We start from the raw sequence: 27,850 nt of genomic DNA on the forward strand, positions 1-27,850 counted from the left end.
CTGGCTTTTTTTGCCGAAGCTGGGAACAAAGTGTACTTCCGCATCACGTCATCGCTGCTGCTATGCTATCCAGAGAGCGCATCTTGCCGGATACATAGGAAATATCCGGTGGAATAGCGTTCTTTGTACTTTAGTTCTCGTGTTGTCCTGTAGTTTTTTCTCTGGAGCTGTTTGCCCACCGACTTTTTTGTCTCCTCCGCGTTCACGTGCTTCGTTTTTGTCGGGTATCCTCCACGTCCCACGCGAACAACATCGTGGTGTGCCGTCCGCCTCGGGGGGTGCGTGCTCGCCTTGTGCCCGAGTACCTTTTTCTGCGAAAGTTGTCTTTGTCCAGTGCTTGGCTGCACATGCCCCAGCTGTGGAATCCTCTCCCTTCCAGGTATCTCCACGCACCCTTGTCTTCGTCCTCAGTTTTTCGCTTGCTCGTCTTGGTGTCCGCCGACTGAAGATACATGTCCAAGCCGTGTACGTGTTCATCTTGAACCCCTGCGTGCACCGGGTCCCTACAATCCAATGCCCCTTCTTTTCTGTCCTCTTTTCTTCCGTCTTTCCGACTTTTCGAGAATCTTCTCTGTCCTTCGAGAGCATTTTCCACTCGGTCCTTCTGCTGTATCCCCACAGAAGATAGCCTGCTTCTTCTCCATCTTGTTCTGAGCCGTATTTCCCCCCTGCCTCGTCTGCCTTTCCCCTCTACTCGCTCGTCTGTCCCTTCCTGGTCTTCCCCCTCTTTGGCCTTCCTGTTTTCTTTGTGCGGGGATCTTTCCTTTTTGACACAGTCTCGAGGGAAGAAGAAAGGGAGAGAACATCCGGGTCTGGAATCGCCGAGGCACCGCGTCAATCTTGGGGGCGAAGCCAGCAGTCGCCATCCCGAGATAAAACTTCTTGAGACTAAAAACGGGAAATTCGCGATAGAGACGAAAGAACCATACATCGGATACACGCTCGCGCAGCACCTGCGGCGCAGAGAGAGACGGGAAGGTGGTGCGGACGAGGCAGGCCTCTCGGAGACGAGGGCCTTCGCGAGAGAAGAGAGAACACAATGGCGCATCACCAGGACAGTCGAAATCACACGGGGGTCGGCGCGTCATCCTCCGCCACCCAACTTAAGGATTTGAAAATCGCCGGCGTGTGGAAAATTGGACGGAAAATCGGTTCCGGCTCCTTCGGGGATATCTACAAAGGTGAGGTTTCCCTGGAGTTCTTGGAACGGCCTGTCTTTCCACACTTTTTCCCGGCACCGCCCTCTGCATGCGTGGTGTCTCGTCCATCCTTTCGTCTGGGCGTATGGACGCCTTGCAGAGGCTCACGCTCTCTTATTCACCTCTTTTTGGAGGCGTGTTTCTCTCGTGTTGGAATGCGCCGTCTTCCGGCAGAGAGCGAACAGCATCGAGATTTGCCCGACCCTCTCTCAGTCTGGAAACGGCGATGTCGTTGGTCAGTCGGCGCGCCTGAACAGCCAAATATGCTCCTCCCACTGCCTGCACAGTTACATGCGCCTCGTTGTTTCTGTCGTTCTCACGTCCATTCCCTCTCTCTCCTCTCTTCTCGTGTTCGCCTGTCGGCCTGTTTCCGGTGAATCCACAGGGAGAGCGGGGGCGGGTTTCGCCGGGAATCGCGTCTCTCTGTCTCTGGGGAATTTGCCGTCGTCGCTTCTCTTGCGTCCATGTCGCGGTCTCCGTATTCGTCTGTTTCTGCCTTTGTACGTCTGCCCCGCTTGATATATATATATATATATATATATATATATTTATAGATACATGTGCGTTGGAGGATTCAGCAGGACGGACGTAGATGGGCATTTCCGTGTCTTCTCTGCTTTCTGAAGACGCGTTTTCGTCCGGTTTTGGGGGTGTTGATTGTCTCCGCCGTCGGCGCGCCTTGTCCTCTCCATTCTTCTGCTCGGAGTCCTCTCCGCTCCTTGCTTTCTCTCTTCCGACTCTCCCTGACTCGCTGCGTCACATCTCTCGTCGCTCGCTCTGTCTCCATCTTCTCTGTCTCCGCCTCTTTTTTTTCAGGCGTGAACTTGCAAACCGGCCAGGAGGTTGCGTTGAAGGTCGAGAGCACAAAAGCGAAGCATCCGCAGTTGCTGTACGAGTACAAGCTTCTGAAACATTTGCAGGGAGGCGCCGGCATTGCTCAGGTCTTCTGCTGCGAGACAGAGGGCGATCACAACATCATGGTGATGGAGCTGCTGGGGCCCTCCCTAGAGGACGTCTTCAACTTGTGCAATCGAACGTTCTCTCTCAAAACCATTCTCCTTCTTGCAGATCAATTTGTAAGTGCTGCCCAACCAGCCATTTTCTGTATCTCTGTCTCTTTGTCTCTCTCTCTCTCATTCACTCTCTATCTCTTTATCTCTCTCCTTCTCCCTTTGTCTATCTCACTCTGTGTGTATCTCCCTCTCATTCAATCTCTATCTCTTTATCTTTCTCCTTCTCTCTTTGTCTACCTCACTCTGTGTGTACCTCTCTCTCGTCTCTGTATCTCTCGCTTTTTCTCTATCTCTGTCGAGTCTTCATCTTGCGTCTGCGATGCGGAGGACTTGTTTGTGCCTTCGTCCGTTTCGTGTCCGTCGTCACCGTTATTCCCGCATCGGGTGGCGACTTCGGTTCTTTCTCTTGTTTGTCGATCTCGCACGTTCCTCGTGGTTGCCGTTCTTCCAAAAGCGTCTTTTTCCCTGTGAGTCTTCTCTCTGCAGCTGCAGCGCGTCGAGTACATTCACTCTAAAAACTTCATTCACAGAGACATAAAACCCGACAACTTCCTTCTCGGCAATGCTGGCCACCAAAACACGGTATGCTTTTCCGTTCGTTTTCTCCCATTTCTCGCTTCCTTCTCTTTCTCTGTCTCTTTTGTTTTCGCGCTGTCTCTCGTGTCTGGTCTGCGTGGCGTGGGCGTTCGTGGATTTGGGGCTGCCCTGTCAATGCCTGTCTACTGCGTTGTCAGAATGCGCGGTTCTTCAACGTTTTAGAACCCCCGTCGCTCTTGGCGGCCAGTCGCGGCACGCCCCGTCAGATGAAAGCTTAAAACAGACAGCGACGCGTTTGCGTCTGGGTGCCTGCTTTTTTGCAGATCTACGTCATCGACTTCGGGCTGGCGAAGAAGTTCCGAGACCCAAAGACGCACCAGCACATCCCGTACAGAGAAAACAAAAACCTCACGGGCACGGCGCGGTATGCGTCCATCAGCGCACATCTCGGCTCCGAGCAGAGTCGCCGCGATGATTTGGAGGCCGTCGGCTACGTGCTCATGTACTTTTGTCGAGGTGAGAGTCCGCGCATGCGTCCAGGGCGGCGTCTTTTGACGAGAAAGGGAACTGCATGCGCCGCCGCGCGCCCAAAAACGCACGCCACAGAAAGGAGAAAACGAACTGATTCGATCTTCTCTTGAGCTGGCTGGGGTGTCTCACGCCGGGCACACACGCGAGAAGGTTTTTCCGCAAAGTTTGGTTCGTTTTTCTCAGAAGGGGACAACGCGACGGTCTGCAGCGTCAAGTCGTGTGTTGTTGTGCTGGTAACGAGGAGGCGAGGAATCCGAAAGAGAGACTTAAGAGAAGCTTCTGCTTTTTTGCGGTGTGACAGGCGGAACGCTGCCGTGGCAGGGAATCAAGGCGAACACGAAACAGGAGAAATACCACAAAATCATGGAGAAGAAGATGTCAACGCCCGTCGAGGTGCTGTGCAAGGGATACCCAAGTACGTTGGAGCCGCTCGTGCAGCGAAGGAAAACGCTGCTCAGCTCCAGCGGCCGCGCGTCGCTCCCCGAAGCGAAAGGGAACAGCCGAAAGAGAGAGAGAGAGATTGACGGAAGGACGAGACAAGTCAACGCGTCGCTGTTTTTTCCGACTCCTGTGGATTTGCGCTGGGGCCGTGCCGAATGAGCATAGAAGAGAGAGCGACGGGGAGAGCGGAAAGAGAAGAGGGAGAGGAAGACACAGAGGGCGGGAACGGAGAGAGAGAGGGGGGGTAGAAGGGACAGAGACACAAGGCGTTTGTACCAGCTGACAACACACGGTTCTCACATGCGACGCAAAAGAGATTCACCGAGAGAGTTCGCGTTTGTTGGAAAGCGACGGTCGAGGGACGGCCTTGCGTCATGGTCTCACCGTCTCCATACATTCGACGCGTCCCGCGATTTTCGTTTCTATCTCTTTTTCCAAGGTGAATTCGCCACTTACTTGCACTACTGCCGTTCCCTCCGATTCGAGGACCGCCCCGACTACGCCTACCTGAAGCGTCTCTTCCGAGATCTCTACATTAAGGAAGGCTACGACGTAAGGCCTGCACACAGGCGCATCGACACACAGACAAATGTATATTCAGATATATATATATATATATATATATATGCATTTAGATTTACATATAGAGATAGTTGTGCATACGTATGCACGCATATATCCATATATAGGCGCAGCCATATGTATATATATATATATATATATAAGCATGCACTTTTGTGGTGTTTGAGGTTCGTGTATCAATGGCGTAGGCGGCGCTTCTATCGTACCAGGGACGCGTAAATACGCAGACGAAAGGGAGTGTGTGCACTCGAGCTTCGCAGATACGAAATCTCGTGTTTTTGTGTTCAGGAGAGTGACCGTGAATTCGACTGGACGGTGAAGCTTTCGTCTCGCAATCTCGGCCCGCCGGTAAGATGTGGGAGAGTTAATGTTTTCTCAGCTCCTCTTTTTCTGAGACGGTCGGCTTTACCTGTCTTCAATTTTCGCAACTTTGCTTCTTGGTATTTTTCCCAGAGCAGTCGAACGCAGCACGCCATGTGCAGTCAAGACACCCGAACGCGGACGAAACGTGACGCCGATCGACCTGTTGGAGGTGAGCACAACGGGCGTCGATGAGCCTCTTCCCTTTTTCTTGCCGGTCGTGTCCCATCCGCTTGCCTGCCTTCCCTCTTCATTTTTCTCTGCACTCCCTCGTCAAGTCGCGTTGTCTCTCCTTTGCTGGCTTCTCCCTCTCCGCTCTGAGTCTTCTTCCCGCTCCATTCTTCTCTTTCTTCTCGCCTTTCTTCTCTCGTCTGCTCGCTTGCTTTTCCCGTGCCTCGGCGGGGGGGGGGGGGCGGGTTCGGTCCCGTTCAGTCCCGAGCCGTCTCTGCCCAGCCCTTTTCCACGACGGGTCTTTCGTTCTCTTTTACTCGCTTTTAGCGCGAAGTGGCGAACGCGATCGACCTCACCACTTCAGCAACGGGAACGTGGGCAATCCGTCGATGGCGACGAACCCTGGAGGCCTGTCGTGAGTCTTTGAAAGTCTTTTTCGTAGAGAAGCAGAAGCGCCGAGTGTGCTCGCGAGACGTCCGCGCCCGCCAACAAAAACTCGCGAGCGCATGCCTGCACAGACTCCGCCGACACGCCGGGATGCACATCAGGAGTCACGTAGCTGGTGCAAATGGATGCACAAAGAGACGCCCCTGTCAACATGCCTTTTATATCTTGTGGTGCATCCCATATGCACATAGAGATCGCACTGCGGATCTGTCGCTTGCAGCGTGAAAAAAAGCGTGTGCACATGCACTTCACTCTGGGCTTTGGGCAGTGAAGTCGAGGGTGTCTTGGTGGAGGGCGAACCCTCGAAAGACAGCGGGAGACGGATGTCCGTTCCTTTTTCTCACGAGACGGGTTTCGAGTGTTTGCGGTCCTTTTCAGACTCATGGTTCAGGAACGCACCAGTCTGGTAGACCAGGGAGACCGGGCGTCGCGTGAAACGTCAACACGGAAAGAGGAGACGTAAGGCTAGTCTTAAGGAAACCAGAAACACGCATCGCTGGATGTTCTGCTTGGAAATTTATGACTCCGTGAATGCGTGTGAAAGGCAACATGGCGAACACGTGTGTCCACCTCCGCAGAAACACTCCGCGTCTCCGCAGCGGTCGCCGGTGAATGTTTCCTGTTTTTTCTCCGCTTCGCTCTCTCCAAACAGCTGTATTGTCTTGAAAACTCTCCACATTTCCAGGCGACGTTTTCAGGCCGGCATATATATATATATATGTATATATATATATATATATATATGTATACATATATGTTTGCTTGTGAATGTACATACATATGTGTGTATGTGTGTTATGGATAGGGTTAGATGGAGAATGTGTGAGATCGGAACCTGGATGCGCAGGAGAGACAAAAGTGCAGAAACCGCTCGTTGGCTGGGGGTGAGGGAGTTAGAAACGGTGTTTGCCTTACAGTGGGGACTTCGTGGACCCACAGTTTGTCTTCCCCAATGGAGCTGCGTGTTTTTCTGCAGGAAGGACGGTCGGTGGGCTGGCGGGCGTTTCTCGTGTCTTCCTCTGGTGAGGGCTTTCAGGGCTAGCGAAAAAAAAAGCAAACCTTTGGAAAACTCTGAACCGAAAGCGACGGAGAATGTGACGAGGGCACTCGAGTGCATTGTATGTTGCGGCGCAGACGCAAACTTGTGTCCGGTGTCGTTTCCTCTCGAGAGACATGTTCGGGTCGTCGCCGTGTTCTTCTCGTCCTTCGTGGCCCAGCTGTGGAGAAGACCGTCCTCTGCCGTTCGTTCACGTCCTACCATAAGTGCGCTCGTTTCTCGTATTCCTTTCGTCCTTTTCTCCTACTTCACCTTCCTGGTCCTCCTGGTCTTATCTCTGCGTGTGCCGGCCTTGCCATGCGTCCTTTGTGCGCGTGATTCTGTTGTTCTTTGCAGCTGTGTCGGCGATCGCCAACGAAGGGGTAGACGGGCCGTTTTCGTCTCCTTTCCACTTGTCGTTCTTTCCTCGCTTCCTCGTCTCCGCTTTCCCAGCTTTCGCACCTCCTCGTCTTTTTCTTCTGTGCTTTTCTTTCTCGTCTCTCTTCTTTCTCGCATCCCCCGAAGCAGTTTTTACGCGGCGAAAGAGAGGCTGTGCTCCGCGGGTCTTTCTTCGACCTTCCCTAGCTGTTCTCTCTTGCGCGACTGTCTCCTGGTGAGCAGCCCTTCGCATGCGGCAAGGTTCTTTTTTTCGAGAGGCGCGTAAACGCGTCGACCGTCCGTGGACGGGAACCGAACCTGTTTTCCTCCTCTCTCGCATGCACGTGCGTTTCGGTTTCTAAACCTGGGATCTCGGCATTGGCATTCGTGTCGCCTGGGTTTAGACTCGATTCTCTCGACGCGTTAATGCAAGTTCCCCGTGTAGACCTGTCCTGAGCTCTCGGAGTGGTGGGTGTATGCCTCTATATACAGAAATCAAGAGGTGAAACAGTTGCGAGAATCGAGTTTTGGACACTCGCGTCCATCTCCGCGTGGGCGCGTTACACGCATGTGTGCACGTCTGCATCGTACAAATGTCGATATGCATCTCTGTGCATGTATATCTATCTATAATATATATATATATATATATGGATATGTATTTTTGTGATTACCTGAAGAAATGGATGCTTTTCCTATGGTTTTCTGGGAAGGCATGCGGGCGAATCCTGACTGCCGAGGTGTTTGGAGCTTCAACGTTAGCAAGTGGAATCGTTTATTCTTGATATGCGTTTGCATGCATCGGCAATGTCTTAGACACACTCGCTCGACATTGAACATGCCCTTCCGTCGTGGCAGCACGGCGGAGAGCTGCACGCGAAGCCTCGCGTTCTCCGAACAGAAACGCGCTTTTTCCTGGCAAAGCGAACTTGTCGCTGGATATACCCTCCCTGTGTGTTGGGGCTTGCACACACACACGAGTTCTCTCGCGGAAAGAGCACAAAAACCTAACAAGTTTGAAATTCCCGTAACGTGACACATTTGTACGCATGTGTCATCTCAACTGCGTATCCGTACATGCTATATAGACACGGAAGATGCGGTTTCCTCTTCTCCTCTCTCTACGGCGACAGAGCGAGGAGGCTGACAGGACTCTGTCTTCTTCGATTCGCTTCGTCTTCCGAGATGGACCGAGCACTATCTTTTCTTATCTGCAAAATTTTTCACTCTCAGTGCGCCCCACGCACGCGCCGAGCTTTTTGATCTTGAGCAAGATATCTCTGACTGCACTGCTTTCCTGGACACGTCGGGAACCAAATATATACAAGAAATCTGGACACAAATGCATGATATCAACATGTACTATATAGGATATTTCCACGTACCTCACCATCTTCACACATCTACACGGAATGTCGACGCGTATGTTCGTGTGTATATAAAGACATATCCTTGATATATCTACCAATGCGTTACCTACACACACACGTGTGATGGAAAACAGTACAAATTATGACTATACATCGAGAGGATATCTGCACACCTAGGATCACGCGGCGTGCTTGTTTGTGGCGACACACGTGACATAGAAGCTACACACACACAACATATAAAAATATTAATTTATATGATTTGAATTGTCTAGCATCTTCACGGAGATGCCTGTGGAGCGCTGAACTCGTGTTGGAGACTGTGGTTTTGCTTGCTCAGAGACAGGGAAGGCGTCGAAAGTGTCGGGGGAGACAGGCTGAATCTCGCGGGCGTGGTAAGGGCTTGAGGGGAAATGAAAGACGTCTGTATTTTGCTCTTCCAGGATTCCGTGCTTCCCTCGCGTCAGGTTGCGCGAGATGTGTTTCGATTTTAGGGGTCGAGACACTTCGTTCTTCATGTGTCTCATTTCTCGCCTTCCGGGCCCTCGCTTTGTCTACACCCCTCTCCTCTCCCTGTCACGCTGCCTCTCGGTCTATCTATCTGTGTTTCAGTGTGTTGCTCTGTCTTTTTGTGTCCCTCGTGCACTTTTCCCTCATTTCTCGCGCGTTTCGTGGCGATTTTTTCTCTCGGCAACGTGCGCTGGGACGAGAGAGGTCCGGGGAGTCTTCTCCCGTGACCTGAAGTCTCCGTCTTGTGCAGCACTCTGGCACTTTTCTCGCTTTTTTGCGATGGAACAGGCCAGCACTGGGAGTCGCGCTGGCGCCTCTCTGTGCGCCGGCGGTGTGCTGCAAACGCGGCGCAAAACCTTCGGCCAAAAACCCGCCGTTTCCTCTCTGCTCTCTCGACGTGCTTTCGCGACTGCGTTGCTGCGTTCTTTCCGGCTGCATTTCCACGCGAACGCCTTTCAGCACCTGCGTTCCCTCAGAAATCCAGGCTCTCCCGTGCGGCGTCGACGTTCCTGTCGGGGTGTATCTGCACATATGCATATGGACGTGGGCGTTCAGACGTCTGCAACCGTAGATGCACTGTGGTATTTCGCGGCGTTTCCGGATTTCCAATGCGTAAATGGATAGATGTGCAAATCCGCGAAAGTAGGCATTTGGATCTCGCCGGGGGATGTGCCTGCTGGTTTCGCGTTTTGTTCAGCCTGGAAGAAGCGCGCCGCGCTGTTTCCCGAAACACATCTTGAGAGCGCCGGTGGCGGCTTTTTTCTCTTTCTGTCTGCGGAACCACGCGCATTTCTGCCTCTCGCGTGTCTCTCGCGTTTGCAGTTTGGGGTCTTCTGCCCAGGTCAAAAACGCGAGGAAAACACGCGACAAATCGCGCAAAAGGGGAACAGCGGCGGGGGAACCTGGAAAAAACCCTCTGTTCTCTCGTCACAGACGCGTCGGCGCGTGCGCCACAGAATTCATCGGCCGCCGTCTCCCTCCGTTTTCTCCTTTTTCCCCTCTTTCCAACGCGCTTCCTAGACACTTTCCTCGACAAACCGAGTGTATGTACACCTCACACAACGCGACTTCTCCGGTGGGGCAACCACCGCTCCTCTTCCCGTCTCTCTCTGTGCTATTTTCTCTCTTTTCTCTCTCCCTCGTCCTCTCTCCCTTTCTCTCTGCGTCTTTTCGTGTTTCTCTTCGCCTTCCGCGGAGAAGGGTGCCGTGCGGCAAAGCGCAAAGATCCCAACAGTCAAACACCGGCGGACGTTCTGCGCTCGTGCCGGGGTCCTTTTAACAGCTCGTTTGCACTCCGGTGAATGTCTGCGGGGATCCCGCTCTGTTTCTGCGAGTCTGGCCCGCGCAGCTCCCTGAATTTGCTCTGCGCAGCCTCGTTCTCAGCTGTATGTACACAGGCTGACTCTGTCACTGCGGCGTGTTGTGCGATTGGGAACGCCAGTCGCGTTGCCGTCGAGCCGAGACGGATCTTCTTGTCATGACCGCTGGCTTACCATCTTTTTAGTTGCTTTTCTGTCCTGTCTCTGGCCGCCTCTCTCCCGTTCTTCCGCTTGACCAAGTCGTCCCGGTACTCTACAGCCGCACTCCCCCCTGTCGGCGTCTTTTGTCATTCTCTCTGAAGCTTCCCCGCGCTTGCGAGTGGCTTTCCGTCTCGCCGTCGATTCGAGTTTCTTGGTAGGGTCGTCGGCCCGCTGAGGGATTGCGCTTTCTCTGCTCGGAAGCGAGGTGGTGCCGCCAAACAGAGAAGAACGCAAGGCGAGCAAGGGGGAGGGGAAGCTCGAACAGGAGACAGAGCGGACCGAAACGGGGGCGCGGGTCTCTGCGTGAGGGGGTGCTGGGTCTTGTGCAACTATGTGCGCGTTTTTCTGCGGGGGAACTGGACTTCAAGATGTCTCGTCGGGAGAGGAAGGCAGAGTTGAAGAAGAGTGATTCGAATTTTCCCGAGTTTTTTTCGTCCTTTCTCGATTCGCAGTTCGCTTCCCCGTTCGGGGCCTCTGCGCCTCCGTTCGCCCTTCCTCTCGACTTCAACCGACCAGCTTCCGTCTCTGCCTCGCGCTCTTCCTGTCCCTCCTCTCCCGCCTCCAACGCATGCTCACGGTCCTCGTCTCCCCAAAGTGTCCTGTCCTGCGCCACTTCCCCGCGAAAATCCGATCTCGACTGTGCTGACCACGTCTCTCTCGCGTCCTCGTCCCGCGACCCGCCCCGCTCTCCCCCTTCTCTCTCTCTGCACGCTTCCTCGGAGTCGTCTTCCGGGCCGCATGCGCGCGAGGGAGACGCCGAGCGCTGTCGAGTCCCTGCGTCGCCGTCTCTCTCCCCTTCCTCGTGCGGCGGCGCCTCGCTCGCGTCACTGTCTCCGCCGCTGCTGCGCCATACGGACCGCGCACCGCCTCCGAGCCTCTCCGCGGAGACTTCCGTGAGGGGTGTGTCTCTGGGCGTCTCTTCGGCCGCGCCCTCGTCGCCGCAGAGCAAGATGGAGGGGGAAGACGACGTGTCTCTCTTCAAAAAGGGCGAGAAAGGCAGTCGCACGCGCCTCGCCTCGAAGCCGTCGGCAGAATGCGCGGACACGGCGGGCGGCGACTCGGGTGCACGTACACCTCCGCCGACTGGCGCGACGGACGACCCGACCGGGGCGCTCTCTCCGGAGAGACCGACCGCGCAGAAACTCAGCGAGACTCCCGGCGCAGGCGTTTCTCCGGCTCTCGGTGCGCGGAAGACCCCGCGGGCTGAAGACGCGGCCGCCTCGCCCTCGTCGGCGCCGCAGCTGCCGCGCCGTCTGAATGACGGGGCGGTCGTGGAAGGCCCTCTCCCGAACGAGCTCGAGATGGTCATTCCTCGGTTCCGTGCGCGCTTCCTCGAGGGGATCGAGGACGAGGGGGACTCGCCGATCGACACCCTCACGCTGTACAGCGACTGGGTAGAGCTCCCGTCTCTGCGTTTCCGGCTGATGGTGCATCCGCTGACGCGGTCGCACAACCGGCAGGCGCAGCTTTCTCCGCCGTCTCCGCTCTTCCCCGAGGGCGCGGCGCGCGCGCTCTCGCCCCAGCAGCAGGAGTACCTCCAGAGTCGGACGACGGCTGCGTTCGTCGAGATCGGCCGAAAGCCCGACTGGCCGGCAGACTGGATTTTCCAGTCTGCGGTTCGCTTCCACATCTACGTCGTGAATCTGACTGAGCCGGAGCGGTCAGTGTGGAGGGAAGAAACTTTCCAGTTCAGCTGCGAGGAGATCGACCGCGGATGGCACGCGATCGTCTCCTACTTGACGCTCTTCGAGGAGCGGTTCTTCGCCGCCCCTTCCGGCGACCTCGTCCTCCGCGCCGCCGTCTTCCCCGCCGGAACTGCAGTGATGAGCCGCGGCCTCCGCACGCCCTGTCCGGCGTCGCCGCCGCTCGGCGAGCGCAGGCGGCCCAGCGACAGCGCGGATCCGAGAGATACTGAAGCCGCCGAGGCGGAGATGCGCGAGCGGAGCGACCGCGGAGGGGGCGACGAGCCCAAGGAGGACGACGCCGAGTTGGGACCCGTGATCGCGGGTCAGCCAGTCGACACTTCCTCGCCTCTCGCCTCGCTCTTCTCTTCGCTGCCGCCGGCGGCGTCGCTCGGCCGCGCGGGGAAAGGGTACGTCGGTCTGCGGAACCATGGCGCGACGTGCTACATGAACGCGCTGCTTCAGAGTCTGTACTACATCGGGAAATTCCGACAGGCCGTCTACGCCCTGACCTTCGACACGAAGGCGATCAGCGGCTGCCGCAGCATCGAGGTCTTGGAGAGCAGATGCCGACGCAGGAAACGCCGCGCGGGCGGCTCAGGGGCCAGCGCGGACGGAGACGAGGCCCGCGACGCGCGAGACGCGAGACACGACCGAAACCTGGTAAGTTTTCGAAAAAAAAAGGGAGAAAGAGGGAGGCGCCACGGAGAGAGACACGCCGCTCGCTTCGTTCAAGAAGCGCACTCTTCCCATAGACATCCATGCATCTATATATATATATATATATATATAATATATATATAATATATATATATATAATATATATAATATATATATATAATATATATAATATATAATATATATATATATATAGTTCCCTGGCACAGACGTTTGCACGACGTAAACACGTCAAGCAAAGGCGGGAGTGGTGTGTGTCTCTCCCCTTGTGTCCCCTCGTTTCCAGGACAAGGACGAGGACATGATCGACGGAAGCTGCGACGTCCAGATGGAGGACGAAGGGTCGGCGTTGCGGCCGACCGGCCGGGCGTCGAAGGGGGCGTCTGGGCGGCCGTCCTACGACTCGTCTCCGTACTTCTCGCCTGTGCACCATCCGCTCGCGTCGCTGCTGCTGAACAGCGACGACGAGGACGACGAGGATTTCTCCGACTGGAACGAGCGAGACATGCGCGATCTGCTGCTGGAGGAGGAACAGGAGCAGCGGCGGCCGCCGTCCATCTCGCTGGCGTTGCAGAACCTCTTCTTCCGGCTGTACACCTCAAAAGAGCCAGTAGCGTGTCGGGACTTGATTCGGTCCTTCGGTTGGGACGCAGCCGATGCGTTCACGCAGCAAGACACCCACGAATTGCTCAAGTTGCTGCTGGACAAGGTCGAGGAGCAAATGCAGCGGACTCCCGCGGAAGGCAGCGTGAAAAAGATGTTTGAGGGCGAGATGGAGACGTACATTGAGTGCATCGAGGTCGACTACAAGAGCGTGCGGAAAGAGACGTACGAAGATCTGAATCTGGACGTGAAAGGGTGCAACAACATCCAGGAGAGTCTGCGGCGCCTCGTTCAGCCGGAGATCCTCGAGGGCGAGAACTCGTACGACGCCGAGGCGTTCGGGAAACAGCGCGCGCGAAAAGGCGTCCGCTTCTTACGCTTCCCCCCCGTCTGCATCTTCCTCCTCAAGCGATTCGACTTCGACTACGAGAAAATGGACACCGTCAAAGTCTTCTCGAGTTTCGAGTTCCAGAGCGAACTCGACCTGAACGAATTCTGCCCCGGCGCCGGAGTCTACGAGCTCCACGCCGTCTCCGTACACCAAGGTGCGCCCCCCCAGACGCACAAATCGCGGCCTCCCCTCTCTTCCTCGTTCTCGGCTTTTTCTCTCTCTTCCGCTCGTCGTCTCTCTCTCTTTCTCCCTTCCTCTCTCTTTCTCGTCGTCTCTTTCTCGTCGTCTCTTTCTCTTCCTCTCTTCTTCTCTGTCTCTTCTTCTCTTTCTGTTCCTCTCTCTCTTCACTCCCTTTCCCTCTCTCCCTTCACTCCCTTTCCCTCTCTCCCTTCACTCCCTTTCCCTCTCTCCCTTCACTCTCTTTCCCTTCCTCTCTCGACATTCCTTCCTCTTTCTCTTCCTGTCTATCTCTCCTTCGCTTTTCCGCTGTCATCGAGGTCGATCGAACCGCCAACGACCGCAAGAGCGGGGCACAGATGGGAAGACCGGGAAGAGAAAGAATAGGAAAAGAAGGCGGAGACAGACTGTCGTAGTCGTATCGTTCTGCCTCGCTCCTGTTGTCTCTTTCTGGCGAGCGCGCGGTCCTTTGCATTCGCGCTTTTGCTCTCGTGCTTTTCCAGGAGACGTCAACTCCGGCCATTACTACTGCTTCCTCCGGCCGCCGCCGCGCACGCAGTGGGTCCGTTTCGACGACGACAAGGTGTATCCGGTCTCAGAGTATGCAGCGATTGGAGACAACTTTGGAGGGGACGAAGAAGATCCGTGCAATTACCTCGCTGGTGAGCGCATTTCCCCACCTTTTCATTTCTGCCCCCCGCTCTGAGAGCCTCATGCACCCCCGCAAAAAGCTGATGCTTTCTACTTTTTCGTTCTTCCTTTTCTTTTTTCCGGAACTCGGATCTCGGTCCGCGAAACACACTCCCTTGGGTGAGATCTCTCCCGTGTCCGTTTCCCGGTTTTCTTTGATCCATGTTGCTCAGCTTCGCTTTCTCCCCCTTGTCTCACGCGCTATGTCTCTTCCTCTGCCCGTTCAGGCAAAGCGCCGCGCTCGCGGCAAAAGGTCTACAACGCGTACATTCTGGTCTACGTGAAGAAGCGGCTTGCGAACCAGCTGCTGGCCGACTGTAACCCGATGAAGGTGAGAAAAAGAATCGAAGGAAGGTCCGAGGACGCGGCGCGCCTTTTCCGGGCTCCGCGAGTGAGGATCCCCACTGCGGGGCGACGTGGCTCGGTATGCACATGGGCATTCAGACTTCATGGTGTTAAAGAAAAACCCTTCATCCAGTCACCTATCGGGTTTTGTACGCCTTTCAAGAAGCAGCTTCAAAAACACATTTCCAGCAATGTCTTTCTCGGCCGTTCTCGCGCGTTCCCTGGACTGCAGGTGAACCCTCAGGTCGTCGTCCGGTGCCGCACAGAGGAGCTTCTGATGAAACTGCGAAACCGCATTCGCCGGGTTCTCGAGCAACGCATCAAGTAAGCCCAGCAACATTCTAGGACGAACACCCCACACGTCTACTCCTACATGCATAGATGTACATATGCGTATGTATATATATATATATATATATATATACATGTGCCTGGGCGAATGTTCATATATATATATATATATATATATATGTATATGCTGCGTGTGTGGTCGTTTCTTCCTCGTGAGTATATCGTATTCTGGCTGTTCTGTAAGGAAAGCGGGACTGTGTGATCTTTGCCGTCTGTGCGTGGTTTCAGGGTGAAGGTGTATCATCCGCTGCAGTTTTTGAATCGTCGCTTTCTGGACTTGCCGCTGGCGACGATGCCGCCGTTGGTGGAGATCAAGTCGAGTCGGTCGGTGGGCGTTTTGCCGATTCACGAGCAAATCACGTCGCGGCTGTTTGCAAAGTTGTACGGCGAGGAGAGCGCGGGGGCGTCTGAGGGCGGGGCGAGTCAGCGCAGCTCTGCGAAGGCGCCTTCCATCGCGTTTCTCCTGTACGCGATGGACTTTCTGGCCGACGACGCGCGTTTCAGCCCCGTTGCCATCGCGGACAATCCGTGTCTGGGCGAAATTTTCCGGTCCAAGATGCTGGGGAACGGCGGGCGCGGCAGCGGCGTGCTCGGCCACCGGACCTTCCCCGGGAGCTCGGCGGACCAGAACTACCCTTACAACCGGTTCGACGCCTGCTTGTACTTCCTCGCCGTGCCGGAGACGAACGCCGTGATTCGCAGCGCGCTGGACCACGACGAGTTTTGCCGGCGACACCAGCTGCTCTTCCTCAAGTACTTTGACATCTTCGGCGCAAACAAGATGCTCGATGCAGAGCCCGGGTCGGCGCAGGACCCGAAAGGGAAGCGGAAGAAAGAGGACAGCCAGGCGAAGCCGCCACTGTCGGCAGGAAAGGGAGAAAAGAAACTCGCGACGCTGGAAACCCAGGACGAGGCAACCGAAGGCGTCCCAGAGTCCCTCAGAGACAGCAACGTCGTCTGCGTGGACGTCGTCCTCGTGCCGAACGGATGGCGGCTGGTGAGCAGAGAAACATGGAGAAGAACCGAGTGCAGCGAGAACGCGCGGCGGCGCGACTGGCGCTTCGGCTTGTGCAAAAAAAAAGCTGACCGGTTCCCCAAGTGGGGGTCAGACGCGAGGCGAGGCGTCGGATCAAAGGAGTGTCCCCTCGAGTGTTGGACGCGGCGGCGGGGCTTGGTCTCCTTGTGTGTCAGTGTCGGAAAACGAGGAGCAGGCGCCCACCGCGGGCGGTCAGTCGGGCTTGGGACACACGCGCGCGCGTCGGTTGCGTCCTTTTCGCCTTTTCCTTTTTTTCTGATCTTTTGCTCTGGAGACATTTTGCGGACCTCTCTTTTCAGGTTTGTCTCCAACCCCATCTGTATCGGCGGCTGCTGCGGTGCATGGACGACGGCTTGGTTCGCCCGTACGCTGTGGAGTCGCTCCGGCGCTACGTCGCCTCGCTGGGCTCTCTTCCGCCTCTGTTTGCTGTCTCCGGGTCGGGCTCAGGCCTCTTCTTCCCCCTGACCGGGTCGGAGAAACCGTGTTTGGTGGACGTGGCGAGCTCGCAGAGCTGTTCGCTCGCTGCATGCGCGGCTGCGTACGGCGCGGGCTTGAGCGCGACGCTCTGTGGACCGGTCTTCAGCACTCAGGGGAACTTTCCCGCGCTGTCCGGGAGCCGAGAGCAGACGCCCGACCTGCCGCGGGACGCCGCACTCGCCCTCGTCCTCGCCCTCGAGATCGAATTCCAGGACCTGAAAAACCCCACCAGTTTAACGCTCTCGTCGAAGAAAACGTTCTCGCAAGAAAAGGTGAGAAGAAAGAAGCGAACGAGACTGAGAGGAATGGAGTCAACGCCTGGAAACAAAGACTGGGAGAAGGGGCGTTTCTGGAAACAAGGAGAGAGCACTGGACCGCTCGGGAATCGAGAGAAGAACACGGGCGAGAGTCTCGACTTCTCTTTCCCGAATCGGCGGGATCGCGCGTGGTTCAGAGACCGGCTGTTGGTGCGTTTTCGCTGGGCTTTCAGATTTTCCCGGGAGACATCTTCGTGTTCAACATCGAGGCTCCGGAAAACATGCGCCGGCGCTTCCAAGAAATCCGACGACTGGCGGAAGTCTCCAGCGCCGAGAGGGAGCCGACGACAACCGAAGAGTTCGGCCTCTCCGCCTCCGCCGACGGGCACGATCTGCTCGCCCAACTTTACCTCGACGGCCGCGGACTGCCCAACGTTCCCTCCCTTCTCCCTGCCTTCTGCCTCGCTCAAAGTAGGACACACATCGGTGTGTGGGCACCGCCGCGAGTGATCCAAGTCTCTCGAAACGGGCGGCTGCCGAGGTTGATCTCAGAGGGTTCGGCATGCGGAGCCTGTCGTGTGCAGAGGGAAGACGGGAAGCATCCTCGCACTTTTCCAGATCTCGCGATCGCCCTTCTCTTCTCGCGTCTCCGCAGGCGTGTGCCGTTACGCTGACCTGGCCTCGAGTTTCTCGGAACGATGAACAAGTTGCGGCTGTCAACGGCCTAAGCGAATGACACGTGCTCCACAACCAGTGTCTGTTTCTCCCTTTTTTTGTATCCATTGTCTCTGTTTCTCCGTACTCGGCCTCCTTCGTTTGTCTCTTTTCTCTTTTTCTTTTTGATATATTACGGTCGGTATTCTGGTGTGCGTTGTGGGGCGCCGGGCCGATTCCTCTGGATCCTTTTTTCTTTCTTCGCACGGTGTCCTGGGATTCACCTCCCTCTCCGTTTTTTGCCTCCTTTCTTTTTTCCACTCCAGCTCCTCTGGTGGCGGCAGACGGGGCGGAGACGAAACACCGCGCCTCGCTATCCGCAGAGGAAGGGCCTGTCTCCCTGTCGCCTTCGTCATCTTCCTCGTCTTCGCCCTCCTCCTCGTCGCCGCCCTCTGCGACTGGCGCCGCCGCGCATGCAATTTCCACGGCCGCACGGGCGGCTCTGGGCGACGCGGACACTGGCGACAAGGCCGAGGACGAAAAGGAGACACCTGGGACGAAGCAGAAGCCTGCGGAGGGGCCAGGTCCGAGCCGCAGCGCCGAGGCGTCGACGACTGTCTCTTCGCCAGTGAACAGCGGCGTCCTCCCTCCCTCTCGAGCTTCACAGAGACAAGACGCAGCAGAAGGAAAGAAAGGAGACAGTTCCGCGGGCCAGGCGCCTGCGGGGTCAGCGGACGGGACCGAGAGTGCGAAGAAAGAGGAACGCCCCGCGGTCATGCCGCCCTCGAGCGACGGCGGGCTCCTCCCTTTTCTTCCCGCGGCCCGAGGAGGAAAAATTCCAGTCGGACCTCCCGAGATGCCCCTGCTGCCTAGCCCAGACTTCCACCATTACAGCCTCAACAAGGCCAACCGATTCGTCTTTCAGTTCAGACTCTACGATCCTCTCGAGGTATGCTCGCTTGACAGCCCCGCGTCCCTTGCATCCACATGCATCTATATCCACAGGGGGACACACGGATCTCGGATGGCTGCACTCAGGACCTCGACCTCCGTTTTGGATTCCTTGCAGGAGAGAGCCCCGCATCCACTTCCGGATCTTCTCCCGGGCCTCTCGGGAGATGCAACCACGCGGGATGCAACCCACATGGCTGACACGGATGCATGCAGTCATCGTACATATATACATATACATATACATATATATATACTTATATATATGCATATATATAGATATATATGTATGTATTTGAAGTGAAGGAAAGTTCGTACGTATTTGCACACAAGGCTCGTGTGCGTACGTGTATCTGGCTCGCCGCCTGTCGCGCTCTTTCGTAGTTCGGACTCCTCCTGTGTATGACGTATCGCTAATTATTTATTTAGATATATATGTGTCTAGGGGAATACAGCGACGTGTCGTACGCCTGGATTTGTGTCAGTGAAGCTCCAAAAGAAAAACGCCGCGCATGAATCACCAACGTCAGCCTGGTTTCAGCTCGGCCCCCATCCGTAATCACCAATATCCACGTTTATATATATAAAGGTGTATCTTCACGTATTTTTGTGTGCATATATAGGTATATGCATATATACATACATACACATATATGTATGTGTGTGTATTCGATCCACGTGTTTGGGAGTCTTTTCTGTCTAGTGTTTCTCTTGTGCTCTTTTCACTCTTCCTCCTGTCGTTCCGTTTTTCTCCAGCTTTTGAATCGGCCGATGAACTGCTGCGGAATGCTGTTGGAGGACTACCCGCGGCCGAGCACGGCGCCCTCTGCTTCGTCTGTCTCCCTCGCGTCTCGCGACTTGTCTCTCTCTCAGTGCTCATCAAACGAAACTCTCAGCTCCTTCACTCTGGCGTCCAGTCCCTCCACATCCTCCGTCCTCGCCGCCGATCCGTACCTCCCAGGGGCGTCCAGCAAGGCGGTCAATGCGTCTTCCGTCTCCTCTTCTCTGCTGCTTCCCGCCGCCTCGCCTTCCCCCGTCAACCCGCTGGGCGCGACGGCCGGGCCCTTTGGAGCCGCGACCGCGGTCGGAGGCCCCGGCGGTCCTGCAGGGCCCCAGAGATCCACGAGTGGTGTCAGCGTTGGGGACATTGACTGCGCAGACGGAGACGGAGCAGGAGACGCCGAGGAAGACGAAGACCCGTGGATTCACGTTCCGAAGGGCCAGCCTGTGGCGGCGAAAATGCTCGAAGTCGACGTCCGAGTCGCATGCAATCAGGTACCCGAAATGACCGCTCTGTTGCCGATCTGTCTATGGGAAGAAAGATAATCGCATGCATAAAAAAATCTCCAGTTGTGTGCATGCATACGCAAATAGAAGCGTCCCGAGACCGTACTGACAAGTAGATGTAATCTGTCATGTGTGCACCTATACAAAAACCGATTCATGTCGATGTATATATAGATACGTGCATATATATATATATATATATGTTTATACATTTATGTTTGTGATAGGAGTTGTGTTCAGATGGGTCTGTCGTGTTTGTTTTTTGAGGTGGAACGGCCCTTCGCGCTGGACCCTCGTCCGCACCCCAAGGCCACTGGAGACCGTTGTCTCCGAGTGTCTCTGTGCGTTTTTTGGTCTCTGCGTGGCTGTTCTTTTTTCGAAACTCTCGCCTCGTGCTCCGTCATCCTCTCCGCCGCCGCGCCCCTCCATCTGCCGGGGCCTGTTTTCTGGGTGCGCCTCTCGAAACCTGTTTCTCGTGCGTAATTCTTTCGCCCGCTGTGGTTACCCGTCCCTGTCGGGTCGCTTCTTGCCTCTGTCGCCGCTCCGCAGCAACGTTGCGCGCCCCGCCCCCCTCCCCTTCGCTGCGCGCTGTCTCTGTTTCAGGTGCTGCGCTACGTCAGTTGGTATCTGGGCACAGACTCGTCGCGGTTGTTTTTGTTTCCGGAGCCGCCGTTGCTGTCTGATCCCGCGTACGAGCCGGTGAGCATCGACAGCTTGGTGTGTTTCGCGAACGAAGGCGCGGGGACTGCGCCGCGTCGGGATAGCTCGGGCGGCGCCTCTCCCGAGGCTTCGATGCGCAGGCTGAGCGTGAATGAAGTGTTCTCGCGCCTCGAGAAGAAGGCGCTGCAGTGCACCGGCTCGCGGCTCGGGCGCCGCCGCTCGCGGACCGCGCTGGGGGCCTTCCCCTTCTCGGGGACGTCGGGTAGCCGACCCCGCATCTTTCACCTGGCCCTGATGCCCCGCCACTACTCGCTCTGTTCGCGGGTGATCGATCCGCACGCACTCAGTCCCGCGCAGCTGGAGAGGGCGAAGGATCTTATTTTCCCGGCCTGTTCGGGGACGTCTTCGGCGCCGTCTCCGCCGCCGGACGTGCGACTGCACGACGCGCTTCTTCACTTTGTCGTGCTCGTCTTCAACCGCCGCGTTGAGAGTCTCGGCTGCGTCGAGGGCCTCATCCCGGCCAGGTGTCCCTTCTCCTCGCGACCGCTGACCGTGAAGGACTTGATCCACGCCATCCTCGCCCGCATGCCTCCTGCGCTCCGCACGCAGGTCGTGGAGGAGCGCAGACGGCTGTCGCGGGAGGCTGGTGCGGCGGACGCCGCGAGGGTGTCTGACGCAGCTCTCGCGAGCGGTCTGCGCCTCGTCGCCTCCACAGTCGCCTCGCTCCAAGAGCTCGAGAAGACGCAGCAAGTGCAGAATTTGCCAATGTACGCGCTCGGCGAGGCCCATGGCCCCATCCGACAGCCGCGGCTCGACGGCCTCGCCACCCAGAACCTCTTCGCTGTCCCCCTCAGACTCGAGCTCGACTGGACACCCGACGAGAAAGAAGGCATCGAAAACGGGGACTTGAAGGTGAGGAAGAAAACAGAGAGAGGGACGGGAAGACGAAAGAAAGATGAAAGAACGGGGGAAGAGACGAGAGAGAGGAAGAAGAAAGCGAGAAAAGAGGAGAGAGAGGGAAGGAAACCGATTCAAAGTGCATGCGGCAGAGAGCGGTCGGCACCAGGGTCGGCCGAAGAGAGGTGAGGACGAGACGCAGGCATAGAGTGAGACAGAAAAGAAAAAGAGGAACAGGGACGGAGAGAAAGGCGGCGCGAAGAGAGCAGAGCCGAGGGATGCATCCGTGGATGGCGACAGAAGCGTCTCCATGGCGACACGAGCGGGGCACAGAATGCGGAGTCGTGGGGCAAAACGAGCGTGAGAGGCGAGAGACGCCGAAGGGAAACGAGAAAGGAAAGTCTCTGAAGGTGCAAAGAGTCCAAACACAGCGTTCCGAAAAACCACTCGATTTCCGTCCCTCTCTGGTGTCTTCTCAGGTACTCCAAGTCGTTCACCAAACTCCGACGGACAGAGAGTACTTCGGCTACCCCTTCGAGATTCTTGTGCGAGTAGGTTCACTTGGAAACGGAAACGAAAAGCACACCTGCGGTTGTCTTTGCATCTTAAAGATATATATATATATATATATATCTGCAGTGTATCGCTGTAGGTTTCCATGGCGAGCCATCGTTCTACAGGTGTTTGTATATATATATATATATATATATATATGTTTGTGTGGAATGGCGTACCCCCATCAGCGAGAAGAGAAACAGCATGGTTTCGTGCGAGGAGACATTTGTCAAATGCCACAAGGCGTTTCCGTGTCTATCCCGCTTTTTCGTTTTGGTCTCTTCAAATGGACAGCTTTTGCTAGTCGGGTTTCTCTTGTTGCGCCCTTCTGTGTCTGTGTCTTCCGTTGGGTCGAGCTTCTCGTGTATTGAAGAAACAGACTTCCCTCGCGTGTTCTTTCGTCTCCTCTTTTGTGTGTCTTTCGTCTGAATGACGTGAAGCACAGACTCAAGGTTCTTCACGATCGATCATCTCTTGTTTTCCGGCATCGCGTGCATTTCTTTTTTCAGCCGACCGAAACGCTTAACGAGATCAAGCACAAAGTGAAAGAGAAGTTGCTGCTGCCAAAGGCCTTGTGGAATAACTGGACTTTCTTTCAGTACGCGGACTGTAACAGGTATGTGGAAAAAAACTGGGGATGTCTCCGCAAGGGTTCCTTGTCGCTCTTCGACGCAGGACACAGTTTCTCCTGGATCCTCGTCCATCGATATAGAGACTGTCCTTGAGCCTCCCTCCAATGTGTCCGTCTTCCTGCGCCACACACAGTGTGAAGGAAACGCGTTTTCTGTCTCGATGCTCTTCATCTCGGCGCTTCTTTCTCTGCGCCTCTCCGTTTTCAGATCGTGGAAAGGACCGAACGACCGCCTCGACTGGCAACGCTACGACTCCATCACTCTTATCGGTGAGTCCTTTGTCGCATCTTGTTTCTCGCGATTTTGCGTTCCTGCCTCTCCGCGGGTCCCGTCGAGCTGTGCATGTCAGATTCATCCTCACTCTGGATTTGTCGTGCGCAACCCGATCACAAAGGAGGGTTCTCTGAGAGCTCGTTGGAGAGGGAATCGCGACAGGCACATGTACCCTCCACTGCCGGCCGTGTTTTCCCTTCCGTGCTCTGCGCTCTTTCTCGGCCTGGTCCTCCCTGGAGCCGGATATATATACGTATCGGCTGTTTTTCCCGACGCATACATGCACACGCACGGCTCTTGTCGAGTCCGGTAGAAAGGCTCTAGATGCGAACCTGTTTTCTCTTCTCTTCAGCTGAACATCCGGCGCCCTACTCCAAGATGCGCTCACACACGGCCATGAAGATTGCGTAGTTCTCGGTCTTTTCTTCTCCGGTTCTTCACCCCGCTGACGAGGGGGGAGAGTCTTGAGGGCACATTTTCTTTGGCTGCCTCATGGAGAAGCGAGACAAGAACGCGCGCGCGCGCGCAAGTGAAAACGCTGCGCCGCTCCGGTCTGCTCTCGCCTCCGACGCGTCTCCGCGAGAACATCTCCTGAGCTAAGAGGAGAGACAGCACACGCACCGAATGGAGGCCGCGGTCTCGCTTCCCTCTCCTTTTCTCCTCACTCGGGGCTCCTGTGTTCGCCGCGGCGAGTGAAAGTTGGCTGCGGCCTTCTGTTCTGGGCGGCGCCAAGAGGGGCGCCTGTTCCTTCGCATGTGCATGTACGAATGGGGGTATATCGGTGCGTTTCGATAGCGGTAGAAATCTACAGCTGCAGGACTGCGCGGGAAATGCGCGGCAATGCCTCCGTCGCAAATCGGAAGTCTTTGCGCCTCACGCAAAAACGAACTTCCACTACCACGTCTCTGGATCTGTCCGTGTCGGGGTGTCTCGATATTGATCTCGTTCGCGTGCCGTGTTTGTTCTGTTTTAGTCTCCCCCTTTGTGAATCTGCCTTCTTCCTCCGTCGCTAGACCTCTTGTTCTTATGGGTTTGCAACACTCCCCGCTTGTTGATGCAAAATCACCATCCCCTCCCTCTGAGGCACTCGCACCGCCCTGTTTTCTCGTTGTCGTCCTCTCGTCTCTCTCGTCCTTGCAATCCCTGCATACCCTGTTTCTGTCCTTCCCCAAACTTGAAAGGGAGAACTCACGCATCGATTCTTCAAAAGGAAAGTCGCTTTTTCGGTAGGCCTTTCCGAGGCGACACCAACTGTTCTTCCAACGCAAAGACGCGAAGCCGGGTGCATCACACACACGCACACACACGCTCGGACACTGTTTCTTTGCCTTCAACAGGCGCACCTTTGGGGAAACACACACGCCTTCAGACGAAACGAAGTCTCTCACATATAACTACAGATCGATACGCGCGCAAAACATATATCCATTTATATATCCAGCTTCTTTCGGATAGACAGACTTCTCTCCATACATATAGGATGCATGTATCACAATATATACCTGTACAGAAAACTTCAGAAGGACTGGTCCTTCATGTGCGCTTGCTTCTCTCTCCCTCTCTTTCCCTCCCTCTCGCTCCATATATATATATATATATATATATATAACTAAATGAGTCCGTGAAACAAGATGACTGAAGAGAGAAAATGACGCCAGGCACGTTTTCGCAGTGGAAGGAGGCACGGCAGGAGAATTGGTTTGAGAGCGTCACTTCCGCTACTTCCCTTCATTCTCCGTGCTCGTATCGTCCTGTCCTCGGTTGGATTCGAAGAAAGAGGCTCTGTTCGTGTCAGTTTTCTTCACATGCTCGGGGGAGTTGTGGAACCACTTGAGATACGCTTCAGCCTCTCTTGTTTGCCAGAAAAGGAGAGATTTTTGTTTACTTTTGGTCTTGCTAAGCGCTTCCTCGCGTAGATGTGCTCCTGTGTCGGTTCCTCCACTGGCTTCTTTGGGCCGCGAACACCGGTAACGCAAGCAAGGCGGCAGATCCTCTCTTTTGATGGCCTTGAAAAGACACAGAAAACCAACTCCAGAGTTTACCAGTAGACAGCCACAAAGCGCCTACTTCCCAGATCTCCGCTAACGGACAGATATAGAGGTACGCTATATCTGATGAAAACGCATTGAAATTCGGTTGTCATGCCTCCTGCAGAATATAAATATATAGATAAGGTATTCTAGGATTCAATGAGTTGCTAACGCATCCGTGCAAGTCTGTACTATTATATATATAATATATACTATATATATTATATATATATTATATATATATATATATATGCATTCCTTGTTCTTTTGGAACTAACATTCCGTTCAGAGAGTCAAAGTGATAAACACTTACGGGGGTCTGCCGTTGGGCGCTTGTGCACCCCTTTGATCTCTCTGTCGGCAGCCTCGGGCACGCACGTATCCTGCCTGGCTTTCTGCCTCGCTCTCCGTGTGCTTCACCGCTCTCTCGACAGAGCGCCTCCACGGCGCTGAGCAAAAGTGGCTGGTGAAAGTGTGTATTCGTGCGAGACGCATTCGCGGGATTTCCACTCCGCATTTGGGCCTCTCGAGGCCGCCGATCTACGGTCTTCTCTTCGTAGGGGCTGAACGGCGCAGCGAGGACGCGAGTGAGGGCGTGACGGTGCGCATGCGCCTCTCTCGAATTCACGCTGCATTTCCATAGGTGTGTAGACATCCTGTTGGAAGCAGCGAAACGCAGAGAGCGGCACACGCTGAGAGGAACGTTTTTCGTGTCACGGGGGCGGGGTGTCTGACTCCTTGAAGTGAGGGCCGTGAGCTGTCGACTGAGGCGGCCGAGAGAAGCGTCACATGCGAGGAGGCAAAGAACTACATATTCTTTCTGTGGAGTTGAAGAAAGACGCGACCTGAGGACTCTAAAAATTAAGCAAATGGTGGAGCAAAACGTCTGCGCTGCGCTCTTCCCCATCCTTACCTGTTCTGAAGGACACCATGGCCTGCGTAAACATCACAAGCGGCGGACGCAAATGGCCAGGAAGCAGGAAATCGACGCTTCCGCACCTCCTTCCATGAACGTAAACGGGGTTAGAATTTACCACGCGTGGCGTTGCGATGTTGTTATTTGCGACACAAGATTCAGATCCGTGCCTATACAGGGCGTCTCTGCTCGAAAGTGTCAAGTGCAGTGGCGATTTCCACCAAAGGCGAATCGTGTCCTAAGAAACTGCAAACCAACTTGATTAGATGGCGACGACTCTCCACAAGCGCCACTAGTGTCGACCACGATACGGATCAAACTTTTTCCCTGTCGAGAGGACTGTACGGACTGACCACAAAGTTGGCAAAGCGTCAAAAGATCTTGATGTTCGACAATATCTCGAGCCTGGAAACAACACATCGAACAGGTACACCGTTGCGAATGTTCCTACGGTGGACGCGCAGCTGCGTCTGATTCGTCTCTTTTCCGTTCTGTCGGGGCAACTGCCTCCACTTTCAGATTCTGGATCGTTTAGGCGTCCTGTGGCATGTTCGCGGCGTTCAAGAGAAGCCGTTCCTGTGCTGCGCTCTCTCTCGCCCTCGAGGCGAATCCTTCTTTCGTGGAAGGTTTCTTTCCAGCGTCACATGTGTCGTCCTACGCTCATCCATCTTGAAACGTACCCACGCGTTGTATTCCTCGCGCCACTCTGAGGTTGCTGGGACATCCGGCGGGGCTGCAATCGGCGTTCGTCGACCCTTCTTTTGTAGATTCCTTGCTTTCTCTTTGCAGGTGCGCAGATGGGGAAAGAGCGAGAAAGAGCTGAAGGGGTTTCCACTACAGAGAAAGAACAGAAGCACAAAAGAGGCGTGGAAAAGTGCCTTGGCAGGCGGGCGGTCGAGTGGATTTTTTCCCCTCGAGGAGATCGGACATACGCATCAGGTGGACTGAAACCCCACGAATGCCCGCGATGTGTCTTCGTGCTCGAGGACAGTCGCGTCTTCCATCGTGACTCTTTTTCCCCTCGCGACTGTTGTTCAACCGTTCCACCGCGTAGGCGCGAATGCATGGGATTCTTGCCCCCCGAACGTGGGACGTCTCCCAGTCGAGACAGCATCTCCTTCCTTCGTTTGCGCCTTGGAAAAACAACCAAGAGGAGGCGCTCATGGGCGCACACATGGACACGTGTATCAGTGGGTTCCGAGTTAGAGTTGCTTGAGAGAACGCACATGCAGTTCCCGTAGAAGCAAAACAGGCGAGAAAACGGTCAGGAACAAGGAGCCCGACGGAAAGACAGACCTTTCGTGTTGCTTCACTGGAGGAGACTCTCGGAATGTACTTTCCAGTGAGCAAACCCCGTATATAATAAATTTTCAGACTCCTCGCGCCTGTAGTGCGCGGTCCGACGTTTTCCAACGAAAACTCCGAGCCAAACGAATCGCCCCAGACGCCATGCGAGGGTTGCTGCGAGTTTCCTTCTTCGGCCTTTTGCTTTTCTTCTTCGCGTACCAGAAGTGACAGACGAAAGTTTCTCGGAGGCTGGCATTTCCCGCCGCACATTCCTTCAGAGACCGCGGAAACCAGGCCTGGTCTCGGAATGAAGCCGCCTGCGAACCCGCCATCTTTCTGCGACAGCTCTCGCTTTTATGTGCGTATGCCAATCGATTACGCGTAAAGATGAAAGAGAAGATGTGGAAACATCGTTGACTCGCATGGATGTCTCATCGCACGCGTGCTTCTACATGTGCACAGAAAAACAGTAGCAGCCCGCTACCACGCGCCGACACGAATGCATAACGGCGGCTTCCAACCTCCGGCTTGAACGAAAAAACAAGTTTCGGTCCCGAAGACAAACTCTGACGGGGTACATTGTCTCACGGCTATCAATATGTATAGGCACATTCATACACAGATCTCTGTATGTATTTTTACACATGCCTGTATATCGGTATTTTCTCGTCATACGAGAGTATGCTTGTGTACGTTTGGCCAGATACACAGCGCGAGGCACAGAAACGCCCCAGGCGAAAGCAAGCGACGAAACAATCACGGAATCGGGGATGTCAGAGGGGGACTTGGTAAAAGAAACAGTTCCGGAGAGTTTCCCCCCAACGCCGTAGCGTCGAAATTATGCGGATTTTCATGGCAAACTGCAGCTACCGAGACACACAAAGCTTCGTCGGGGAGGTGACTGCGACACACCATCGAAGAAGCCG

At 55.2% G+C, this 27,850-nt stretch overlaps 3 protein-coding genes across 3 annotated transcripts; 2 read left to right on the plus strand and 1 right to left on the minus strand.

Annotated features, from left to right (window-relative positions):
• Positions 1-1,039: 1,039 nt before the first annotated feature.
• On the plus strand, positions 1,040-5,744 carry NCLIV_041680 (putative Casein kinase one (CK1) TgCK1b; the record flags this gene model as incomplete). Its single annotated transcript, XM_003881077.1, has 10 exons — positions 1,040-1,181; positions 2,016-2,275; positions 2,699-2,794; positions 3,073-3,265; positions 3,582-3,695; positions 4,161-4,273; positions 4,592-4,651; positions 4,757-4,835; positions 5,162-5,249; positions 5,660-5,744. 10 exons carry the CDS (start codon positions 1,040-1,042, stop codon positions 5,742-5,744), a joined length of 1,230 nt encoding a protein of 409 aa, XP_003881126.1.
• Positions 5,745-10,547: 4,803 nt separating this feature from the next.
• Positions 10,548-23,102, plus strand: NCLIV_041690 (ubiquitin carboxyl-terminal hydrolase, related; the record flags this gene model as incomplete). Its single annotated transcript, XM_003881078.1, has 15 exons — positions 10,548-12,440; positions 12,742-13,603; positions 14,130-14,288; positions 14,544-14,647; positions 14,894-14,985; positions 15,241-16,009; positions 16,348-16,797; positions 17,016-17,253; positions 17,763-18,385; positions 19,144-19,662; positions 20,278-21,246; positions 21,711-21,782; positions 22,296-22,402; positions 22,626-22,687; positions 23,044-23,102. Coding segments are annotated over 15 exons (6,978 nt in total), but the record flags the coding sequence as incomplete, so codon positions are not given.
• A 1,390-nt stretch (positions 23,103-24,492) lies between these two features.
• NCLIV_041700 (conserved hypothetical protein) lies at positions 24,493-27,256 on the minus strand (the record flags this gene model as incomplete). Its single annotated transcript, XM_003881079.1, has 6 exons — positions 24,493-24,684; positions 25,029-25,377; positions 25,635-25,656; positions 25,991-26,042; positions 26,318-26,471; positions 27,144-27,256. The coding sequence occupies 6 exons, from the start codon at positions 27,254-27,256 to the stop codon at positions 24,493-24,495; spliced, it is 882 nt and encodes a 293-aa protein (XP_003881128.1).
• Positions 27,257-27,850: the final 594 nt, after the last annotated feature.

The sequence above is a fragment of the Neospora caninum genome, chromosome IX (genome assembly GCF_000208865.1).
Source record: "Neospora caninum Liverpool complete genome, chromosome IX".
Taxonomy (NCBI): Eukaryota; Apicomplexa; class Conoidasida; order Eucoccidiorida; family Sarcocystidae; genus Neospora; species Neospora caninum.